The following is an 11,563-nucleotide window of genomic DNA, read 5'->3' as shown; positions in this document are numbered from 1 at the left end:
ATTTGTGTGTGCCCCTCAAACACGGAAACTGTGTCATTTTTATTGGGTATGCAAACATGCACAGTGGGAAAAGAACGCAGAGTATGTTCCCAAAGGAGAGGCCCCACCAGCTTCCTCAGCACCGCCACAGAGCAGCCAAAGGCCCAGAACTCACTGCGAGGTCCCAGCAGCTCCATGAGCTCATTCCCCTGTGCTGATGTGATCCACTGGCCCCTCCCGCTCCCACTCCAGCTCTTACAGGAATGGAAGATTAAGGAATAATTGAACACTGCTTTGAAAAATGCTTAGGGGGAAAAAAACCAATGCTGTGGAAAACCCCGGCAGGATTTGGGAAGAGTCTGTCCCCCTGGAGCATCAGGCAGAGCTGCTGCTGCTGACCATGCTCAGGTACAGGATTTCCTTATGGAAGTTCGCTTGTGCGTTTACAAGGTGAAACAAGTTCAAGAAGCTGCTGTCCTCTTCGTCACGATCCACTACTAGAGCAAAGCAAAGCAGTTAGAAAGGATTAGTGAAAGGAAATGACTTCTTTGAAGCTAAGACCTACTCGCTGCGTGTTTTCAGCAGCCTCTGCTTAGATGTCCAAGGCATCACCTACTGCACCTGATGGCAGCACAGCTGAGGAAGCACATGGGAGACTCTCCAAAATTCCCTCACCAGCTTGTCCGGAGATGGACAAGAACAATTGTGTGTTAAGACACAGGAGCAGGGTCTTCATCTCTCCAGCTTGACACCATCAGCAGTATGGAGGCTTCATGGAGGCTCACAAGCTGTGGCGCAGGGAGCAACTGCTCAGAGCCTGGGTTTAGGCTCAGCCCAGAAGGATCCTGGGCCCAGCGCTTGATGGGACTTGCTTTAACAGAGTGTTGCTGCCACTGTCCACGGCACTGGGAATCTCTCAGGCAAGACAGACTGGTTAAAATAAATGTCCCTCCCAATTATCATAGAATCCCAGACTGGTTTGGGTTGGGAGGGACCTCAAAGCTCCTCCAGCTCCAAGCACCTGCCCTGGGCAGGGACACCTTCCACTAGAGCAGGTTGCTCCAAGCCCCTGTGTCCAACCTGGCCTTGAACACTGCCAGGGATGGGGCAGCCACAGCTTCTCTGGGCACCCTGTGCCAGCGCCTCAGCACCCTCACAGGGAAGAGCTTCTGCCCAAGAGCTCATCTCAATCTCCCCTCTGGCAGGTTAAAGCCATTCCCCTTGTCCTGTCCCTCCATCCCTTGTCCAAAGCCCCTCTCCAGGTTTCTTGTCAACCTTTCTAAGTATTGACACTTATGATCAATTATGGCACTTGATTTCATGATACCAAAACACTTGAGGCACCCCAGATTGCTCTGGTGGTGAGGGAGGAAGGAGGCTGGGATATGGTGCCACGCTGGCTGTGTTGCTCCCTGCCCTGCTCAGTGCTTACCAGACAGCACTGCCTGCAGCATGTCCATGATCAGGAGAGCAAAGACGTTCTCCAGACACTGCAGGAAGTTGTTTCTCTCCCCTGGAGTGCTGAAAACTTTGCAGACCTTCTGCATCATTTTTACTGCCCAGTCCATGCGGTACAGGTCCTTCTCACAGACCTGATGGACACGGGGAACATTAGAAACACACCTTGTATGGTGAGAAGAAATCTACAGAAGGCAAGATTAAATGTTAGAATTAAGTGTTGATGCTAATGCAGGGTTGTAGCCGTGGCCTGGAAATTGAGGGGTTGTTACCAGGACATAGAGGTGGTGGAATTGCTCCACTTTTTGCCAGTGGTACTTCTCCTCAAGGCCAGGCTTTGCAGAGTAGCTGCAGAGGGACCAGAGGGTGAAAGAGTTCCCAAGCCTCTGCCAGGACTTACTCCTGGTACGGAGGAAAAGATGGGGCAACAGTTTTCAAGTCTGAGAGAGCAAATCTGGGATTCAAGGGACAAAAGGCCTGAGGGTGCTCTGTTCGGGGGCACTCACCAAGGCCAGGAAGATCATGAGCCTGGCTAACTCGTCCACTCGCCTGTTCACAGCTTTACTGGCCATGAACGTGAAGCAAATGTCGTTTCCACTCAGAATGAGCAGCCGAGCGTTGTTCTCCATGAGCCACTCCCTGGGAACCACTGCAGGAACCAGAGAGCATTACAGCCAGCTTTGAACAAAAGAAAGGAGCACCACAAGGAGTGCTCTGGAAGACATGAACCTGTGACTCATTGGCTTTGATAGTTAACCAGGAGTTGGAGGGGATACCCTCTGGAATGCAGTTGCAGCGAGGAAGTCACAGAAGCAATTCCTACCAGCAGGGCTGTTAGAGCTCTTCACAATAGCTTCCATGATACAACCTCACCCCAAACTAACTGTCAGTGTAGCTGTTAACACTGTTCAGTAGATTTTGGCTGAACAACCATTATGTTTTCAGTTTACTCAGCTTGGACAATGTTTCCTCACTAATGGCTAGACAAGACTTGAATTTTAAAAGGTCTTCATGGGTTCTTAAAACACTCCATAATGGGGAAAGAGCCTGGATTTGTCAGCAGTGCTGGGTTTCTCTCCTCCCCAGCTACTGCCTGGCTTCCATGTGTAATGACTTTTCCAGTCATGCTGCAGCTACTGTGAGGAATATCACAATCAGCTTCCCAAGGCAGCCGTGTGCTGGAAACACGCCCACTGCCAGATTTTAGGCCCTGAGTGTATAATCCTATGGATTAACGATAAAGGCAAAACCACACCTGACAGCTCATCCACAAGACTGATGACATCGTCTGTTGTCCATTCCTTAGCTTCTGTATCATACAGCAGTTTAATGGCCTCTGCTAGACCTTTCAGGCTGGCCTCATCTGTTGGTCCTTCTATCATTTTCTGCCAAACCACGTGTCCTGCGCAATATATGAACCACAACTGCTGGTAAGTGACCAAGTAATTAAAGAAACTCTGCAAATGAACCCCCCCCACACTACTCGCCATCAAGAGAGGACACTGGCCCAAAGATGATGTACAGCAGGCGAGCTTGGTTAACCATGGGCCATGGCTTCAAAATCCGGGTCAGCCAGAAGGCAGAGTCACTGCGATGAATCCAGTGGTTCAACAAGACCCTGCGACAGTACAACCTGATCCTCAGCTCCAGCTTCTGGGCACTTCCTGGGCCAAAAGAAGGGTATTATCAATGCAATAAGCCTCGTGTGATACAGATGATCACTTCTTTAATAGGTAAAGAAGGATTTTCTTAAAGCTGCCCCAGAGCATCTAGGGGGATTGAATAGAATTCTGGCTCTTTTGGGTACGTTGCCCTAAGTCAGGCCATAGAATCTGTTGGTGCAGCCTGTGGCACCTTTCTGCAGCAACTCATGTATGGAGTGAAGGGCTCTCAGCTGGTTTTTGGTTTCTGGGTTTTGGCATCAGTAAGTGGAAACAGGAGGAAGGGGTGTGCGTGGCTGTGGATAGGGTGTCCCACAGAAACACCCAGTCCTGTGCTGGGTAACAGGAGAATTTCTTGAGAGGCATGGGCCACATCACTGTTGTGTTTCAGAAACACTAAACCTGGCTTTTTACTGATTCCCTTTATTCCTGTGTTGGTTCCTTTCCCGTTGATTTCACTGGCACTGGTGAACAGTCAGAAAGGTTCAAGTCCATGTTCCTGTTCACTTATGCATTGGTTTGATAATGGAATGATTCAAAACACCCAAACGCCTCTCAAGACAATTCTCTTTTCTTCAGGACAGGTGTGAAAGACAAAAGCATTTATCTTTGCTGTCGGTGAGCAAAAAATAGCTGTACCCATCTATGTGAAGGTCAAATATTTGCTTTCAAATGCCCACTTTCTGCCTAGTAGAACTCTCAGAGTCAGGGAAGGGCTGGTGCTACAAGGCTCAGCAGAGTTAAAGCAGTCTCAATTCTAGACACACTTTGTTTGCAGTAATGGAGCTCCATTTTCTGCCTTTTCCTTGACAGCACGTTTCGATTTGGTAGGACTTTTGTCTGCTTTGATGATTACCTGGTTTGCTGCTCACAACTGTCTGTACTTTACGGGCTAAATTGCTCAGCTCCCAGAGGAAGTTAAAAACCCGGTGACACTCCAGTTCATCCCAGCCTGCCGTTAGGATCTGAAGAGTACAAAACAGAGAGGGGTAAAAATGAAGAGCCTGAGCCCTAGATTTTGATCACAGTGCAATTTCTCCTATTAGATCAATACAATCTGGCCTGCAGCTTCTCAGAAGAACAGGGAGGGAAGGTGTCATACCTGGAGTGTGGTTCCTGCACCCTGATGAGCAAAGGGAAACCATTATCTGCTGTAGAGGGGCTGTGCATTATGGCAGAGGTTGTGCTTAAGCTTAGTGTAGCCCAGAATCCAAAGCTGTTAATGGTGTCCCACATTCAGGGCCAAGATCTTAGTCTGGAACTTTATGTGGAAAAGTACAGAAAGGGATTTGCTACAAAGACAAATGTCCCAGCCCAAATAATTATCTGTAGCTCTTAACCACAGAAAGATAATACAGGGTTTTGTATTATCCAATCCTTTCATGCTGCATAGGTAGAGAACACCTGTAAACATAAATTCCTAAGACTGAAATGCTTTTTAAATGGGCTCAGAGTGCCTGTTCTTCTAAAAGGGAACTTCTTTCTGTATTTTGGTTTGAAGTTACTCTCCAGTAAAGCCTCCACTATGTTAATTCCAGCACTTCACTATCAAACATCTCAAGTAGTGTTCAAAAAGTCCAACCTGGAGTGTTTTACTGCATCTTTGCAATCACAGTAGTCATTACAGTAAATAAGCCTCTTGAGCTGTGAATTTGAAGCTGTGTAATCAAATGCTCCCCTTCTCCCATGTCATCCTAGATAATAAATGGCTAATCAAGATGCAGACTGGTTGGTAGTGAAATCCAGACCAAGGAATTCTCAAGTCAAATCAGCAACTTTAACAACCAGAAAGGAAATTCACGGAACTGTGTGAATAAACACCTTCCCCCTACACCCCGAAGCTCAAAACCATCTTAAACTTCTAAATAGCTTCCAAAAACACAGATTAACTTAGAAAACTACCTCAATTTTCTTTTCTACTTAGGATACTTGCCTTTTCTCCATAAAGATACTGTACCTGTAAAAATACCCCATAGCACTGTAATCCTAAACAATGCAGAGGATTTGGACAACCAGTAAGTTTGAAGCAGGAAACCTGGAAGTGCAAAACATTTGTGATTTATCTGGCTAGGAGCTAATTCCTGTGATTGAAAAGTGTCTGTGCTACCTGTGGACATCAATGCTGATTCAAGAGATTCAGAGGACTCCCTTATCGTATAAGGAAACAAGTTATAGTCCCTATGTCAAGGCTTAGCCTTAAGTCCAAAACTGTGGTCAAATGGGTGTGCAAATGATCTCTGAGATGAGCAACCCCATCTCTAGGAGAGTGACATTGCTGTGAAAAGCTGTGCTCTTCCACTGCAACATTTCTAGTAGTCCACAAAGTGAAGGGAAGCTGCTCTTGGAATACGAAATCTCTGCAGAACAGCCTTGCTCCAGGCTGGCTTAGGCTTTTCTCTTGTTGTTAAAAAGAGCCTGATTTCAAATCAGTAAGTTCATTACATGGTAGTAATAAACTCCAGCAAAGGGACAGTAAAAGGCATAATTCAACTAGTAAGTGCTTTATAGAAATGGTGGTGTAAGTGGAAGGGGCAATTAGTAACAGTAGTGAAAGGAACATGAACTTACTCCTGAGAGAACCTTGTGTATGTACTTCAGCCTCTCTTTTGTAGGCAGGAGGAGCGTGCATCTTTTAAGCAACAATCCTGTGAGCAGAACAAACACGTACATGCCTGTGAGTACAGGCACACAGCAGAGATGTTCCTGAATGAGCAGAAGTATCCACACACCATCAAGAAAATTTGCTGTGAGGCAACAAGAGCAGCACAAAGAGTAATTTGTGCTTTGGAGAAGAGGTGCAGGCTCTTGTAGCAGGGGTATCTTTTACTAGAGAAATGTTGTCAGGGCTTCCTAGGCCATAACTTGTTTATTGTGTTGTTGTAAAGTCCCTGTTAGCCACAGTTGGAACCCTATAAACATGACTCTATTACAGCTGTTAAAAATACTGGAAATGAATGTTACTCGTTGCACTTCTAACAGTTCCTTGGGGAATGCTGTTTTCCCCTTCCATCATGGAAAGACAAGCTTCCCAAACTGTTTTTGAGATAGCCACATGCTCTAAAAGGAAAAGATTCTAAACTGTGTTAATGTAAAACACAGCTAAGAGGTAGAATTCTTTTTCCTCTACAGGGCTGAAATGGTCTGTGTTTAGGATGTCCAAGTCTGGAGTTCATTATAGTGTGGAACAGCTGTTTGGGAAGCAGCTTTTTCTACACTACTGATAGAAAAGGGGTTAACAGCTTGCTCTGCAAAGCCCTTTACCAGAATTATATACATATATACATACAGTTTGTTAATTAATCAAGAAATCCACAGAAAAGCATGTGCTTTTCTGGGGGAGTTAAAAAAGGGGGAAGCTTTTTTTGTCTGAATTGTCAGTCTCCCAAATAACACACAACTTGTCCAATGTCAAAAAGTACTTTCTGCATTCAGTGTGGCTCTAAAGTGGCTTTCTTTATTTAGCAGGGTGTGAGCATTCCTGTGTGACACACATCATTTATTCACCAGCCCATGACATGGTCCAAAGCTCAATCAAGTCAATTTGCTATGGACTATAATAGGCTTTGGAGACATGTCCCTGACAGGCATCAGCAGGGGGAATTCTGGTGGGTGAAAGGGTTGAGCACAAGGTGCTGCTCCTGGATTTGCTCTTGAGCCTTCCACTGATGACACAGATACTGCCAATGATCTTTATGTTTTGAGTATGACATTGGTTCACTACTAGTGTTCACGCCTACATTCAAAGAACAAGTTGCCATTTTGTGTGTGTCAAACTAATTTTGACATTTATCTTTAGGGGTTTTTTTAAAGAATTGCAGGTTTTCAGCCTTCATTTTAAAAATAAACCACTAAGATTACTTTAAGATACCTCAAAACCTACAAGGATTGCTTACAATAGGAGGTCTTTGGTCTATATGACTTTAACAGTGTTCCCTTTACCTTCTGTATGCTTTTATTTAATGTCTTAAGTTCAAACTGTACTTAAAATTTCACATCTAACCATGGCATCATTTTATTTCTCTGTCAAATAAACCATCAGAGAGGTAACAGTAAATAGATGTGGATCAAATCATGTCTTAATTTCACTTGTTTCTCTGATAGAATGCCTTAGAATGAATTAGAATCAATGAGTTTATTAACAGGAAAGTTCAAAAGCAAATGGGTTTGGATTTGAGGCTGCACAACATTCCTCCTTACCACAGAAGCCAGGTTATTCTGACCTAGGTTTCTACTAGCCATGCCACAAGAGGTCTGAGCAGCTGGAACAAAGAACATGGGAATCTTTTCACCCAGAAAGAGCTTGGTTAGCACTCAGGACACCCTGACAGCAAAAGCACAGACATTTTCACACTGCCCTTAAGCTAAGAGCGAGAGGAAAATGTGTTCTTCATGCCCATTTGTCTCTGAACTCTGAGCCAGAGCTGCCAAGGAGAACTGTAATCACTGACAACTGAGAGAACATTTTTGTGACGAGCATACTTCTTTCCTAAGAAGCGGAATGTGCTCTGCAATCCATCTCAAGGAGACTGTCAAGCAGTCTTCCCGATGGCAACTGTCCTTGGTCACTTTAGAGTTAGGCTGGGTTTAAGTGCTGCGGCTGCATTTCCCACACTGAGGAATGTGAGCTACTCCAGAGTGCACCAGGAAGGCAGCCGGAGCAGCCACATTCCTTCCTTCAGGCAGTGTGGGGCCTGGGAGCCTGGGTTCCTGCTGCAGTTTCCAGTGCTAGTGGCCAAACAGTCTATATTTGGCAACACCTACTACTGAGAGCTGATCCTCTGCCCAACCCCTGCTTGCCATTTAATAAGGGGGAAAAAAAACCAGCCCAACACAGAGGAGGCAGAACATACATTATTTTTTCCATAACTAAGAGGGTTTGGAATCATTTCAGGTAATTCCTCCCACCTCCCCCAGCCAGTTAATGGAACAGGCTATTTGGCACTGGGAGGAACTTCACTTTCAGAGGGAGCTGCACAAATGATTTGGGCCACATCTTCAGCATTTTCCTGATCAATGCAGAGAACAGAAGAAACCTTTTAAGCGAGCTCAGTTCTCTAATTGTTACCATTTGCATTAAAGGATCACCTAGAGATTTGTAGTGCTCTAAAATATAGGATCCTTCTCCCTTGCCAGGTGGCTCAAGGTTATGGAAGTCTCGCAGTAAGAGCCTTCGGTTTCCTGCTGGGGTTGAGATGTAATTCATAAGGTGGTTGCTCATGGTTTTCGACACCATGCTCAGCACGCTGATATCCTTCACTGAAAAGGCAAAACCCAGTATACCTGTAACTCTTCACAGCAAGAAAAAGGCTAGTCAATAACTTTATCTTCCTCAAAACCAGGCCAAGATATAAGATTTATCTTGTATATACCAAGACCTAAGGGATACTTTTCACACATAACAGACAAAACCCACTCCAAATAATTTTTCATTATCATTTAAATTTTTGGTCGTTTGGTTCTTGATGCATAAAAGCTGAAAATTCAGACAATAGCTCACATAAAATGGCTTCAACCAGGTAAAAGCCAAACCACTTTAAATAAGAATGGCTTTCTCTAAATGGGAAACTTTTGTGGTAACCTTCAGTCACTGGAAATGAGGCTTTTCTTATCAGATTCTCACCTGAAAGATAATTCAATACCATTTGAAAGATCTCGAGTGGAAGTGTTTGAAAATAGCCAAGCGTTGACAGAGATTGGGTATCTGTGTCCGAGGTGTTGCAGCGCTGTCTGGAGCGACGGGTGCTGCGTCTGTATTTCTGGCTAGGAATCGAGGTGTAGCTGGTCCCTGTGGTGGATGTCATGGTCCTGTCAGTCCCATCAATAGAACCTGGAGAGAAAACATGGAAGTCCTGCTATCAGAGAAGGAAAATACTGGCCCCAAACCTAGGAGGAAATGGCTGCATTGTAGACACGGTGAAAAACTGGTCATACGCATAGGATTTGGGTTAGTTTAGGGCAACGACATTTAATTTACTAAACGATGTTCTAATTCCATGCCTCAGAGAACAGAGTATTCAGCTGATTTTAGGGAAGGGAAGATAAAAGCATGGGGGACATCATTTGAGTGGGACATCACGAAGATAGGAAAATAGTTCTGAAAGGAAACTCTTGTGATGGTACGAGATGCAGTGGTTAACAATGTTCTCTTAGCTTGGTACACCAGCTGGTTTCTGAGCCTCTAACAGGCCCACCTCACCTTGTCAGGCAGCAGTTAGAGTTAGTGCCACGTTACCTCCAGTCTTATTCTTTTTAAGAGAGATTTTTCACACAGTTTCTTGACTCCAGCAGCTGAGGCTCCAGGGAGATTACCACAGAGAATGAGTGCTGCAGTGTAATTACAAGAGCTGGCAGCAACAGAACTGGAACCCATCCAAGCTGCAGTGCAACATCCCAGTTACCATCAGTGGGAAACACACTCGGAGAATAGACCTCATTGTTTGGAAGATTAAAAATTGAGACAAAAATTACAGAAAACAACTTCCAAACATCCTTCATATTTATTACGAAAGCCAGCAGAGCCAGACCTCTCTAATGTGCCACTGGGCAAAAATGACCACATCCACAATGGAAGCACTGTTTGTACTGACAACTGCAAGAATACAGGCTATTTCATTAAAAGTGTTACAAATGGGTTTGGCTGACTTGTGCCTGCATGCTGGATAGAGTTTGCATTGTGCGTTTCAGGAGGTTATACTTCACTGGAAGCATTCTTCATTTGGGTATGGTATAATTCTAGCTAAGGAAGCTTCTAGCTTAAACTTTCACAAGGCTCGTGGGCCAATGTAAGCGCTCCTAAAATTAGTGTTTCATTAAGCTTTTGCACTGTTCAGGCAAGAGACAGAAAACTGGTGTAACACCTTTAGGAACCATCAAGAAACCACTTATACATAAACATAGGTTTATAGGAATAAATGTTTATCTTCTAAAAGCAAAGGCTGAAGTCAGTCGGAAATGTATACGCACAACTATGGATTGAAGGCAACTGGAATTCCTTGGGCACATTACACAAAGCAGCTCCGCTCCTGTTTATAACCACTAAAATGTGTTCAAGATGGGCTAAATCTGATACATATTTCAGATTCATACTTCAGACATAAAGTTACAGTCCTGTGCTACTTTCTTTTCCTCCCTTTTCCTCCTGTCCTCAGCAGGGCTGTACTGGGAGGATTTATGGCATCTTACCTTGGGTCTGCAATTGTGTTACATGGAAGGAAAAAACCACTTTGCCACAAGGGAGGCTTTCAGAAGAACTCAGCCAATTCCAGTCTGTTCCTGTTCAATCTGACTGAAGTTGAATTGACTCCCACTATTTGAATTTAGAGACGAGCTAGATAAAAAGAATGTAAATAAAAACGAGTACAAACAGTGAGTCTCAAAGCCAAAGCTTAGAGACTTTCCTGAAAGCTCCCATATGCTTCCTCTTTGACTTAACGTGGGTTTTCTTTCTTAGGGAGTTCAGCCAGAGCAAGGCAATGGTCTGTGCATCTCCATCTGCTGCTGGATATCACTTGTTTAGAGAACTGCTTAATCCCGGCTGGAAATTGAAAGGTAAACGTTAAATATTTAACAAACTAAGCTCATAATATTAGCCAAGAAGGGTCAACTGATTTGTTGCTATAAGCTAATTTGTTTACAAAGCAGAAAGCACCAACTCTCGATGTTTCTTGTCCTGAAGCAGTCGCTAAACTCCTGCTAATGGATGCACTCATGTCCCGACATTTCCCCGAGCCCCGTGTTAGCGTCTGGCAAACATTTATTGCAAAAGGTTGTTTACTTTGGAGATTGGTTTGGAACATTTCCTCACGAAGAGCGTAAAACCATTTGCTTCGAATATTAGCTCAATTTTCCTCCTTATTTCTTTAGGTGTTTCCTCCTCAGCGCAAATAAAAACGTTTTGAGTTCAAGCGAGGGATGACAAAGCTCGAGGACCCGGCGCGGTTGTGTCTGTACTTGTAGCCCCCTGCTCTACACGCAGTTTACAACCCCCAGCCTTTTACTTACAACTAAAGGCTCTACATCATGTTGCCAGTGCAAACTAAAAGCATGTCAGCGGGTCGACAGCCATGAGCAGGACGCGGAGCTGAGGGGAGCCTGACCCCGCTGATGGCGGCTGGGGTGCGCTGGGAGGGAGGGAGGACCCGTCCCCGCGGGCTCTGGATGGAGGTGGAGGAGGAGGAGGAGGAGGCCTCGCTTGTTTCTCCCCTCACACAGGGCTTGTTCTCAGGCTGCAGGATGTGATGGAGCGCGTTTAACCTGCCCTTCGGGTGCGATGTAGCCGGGCTGTGACACTCCTCCAGGCCAAACAACCGCTAGGCCGCGCTCTCCTTCACCCCCCCCAGCCCCTCAGCCCACCAAAGCGGGGGACCTGCACCCCCAAACCTTCCCCAGTCCGTAAAGTTGATGCTTACTTACAGAGAGCGCGTTACGAGCCGGGTTTTACCTCAGGGAGATGCCCGTCTGCAACA

General features: G+C 45.2%; 1 protein-coding gene across 1 annotated transcript; it reads right to left on the bottom strand.

Annotated features, from left to right (window-relative positions):
- Window positions 1–354: 354 nt before the first annotated feature.
- FBXO47 (F-box protein 47) lies at window positions 355–8,925 on the bottom strand (the record flags this gene model as incomplete). Its single annotated transcript, XM_010013453.1, has 10 exons — window positions 355–476; window positions 1,412–1,571; window positions 1,944–2,086; window positions 2,693–2,839; window positions 2,925–3,101; window positions 3,955–4,063; window positions 5,056–5,133; window positions 5,667–5,743; window positions 8,184–8,354; window positions 8,719–8,925. Coding segments are annotated over 10 exons (1,391 nt in total), but the record flags the coding sequence as incomplete, so codon positions are not given.
- Window positions 8,926–11,563: the final 2,638 nt, after the last annotated feature.

Source organism: Nestor notabilis, unplaced genomic scaffold (assembly GCF_000696875.1).
Source record: "Nestor notabilis isolate BGI_N333 unplaced genomic scaffold, ASM69687v1 scaffold16754, whole genome shotgun sequence".
NCBI classification, from domain to species: Eukaryota; Metazoa; Chordata; class Aves; order Psittaciformes; family Psittacidae; genus Nestor; species Nestor notabilis.
This window is presented reverse-complemented; position numbering and strand designations above follow the sequence as displayed.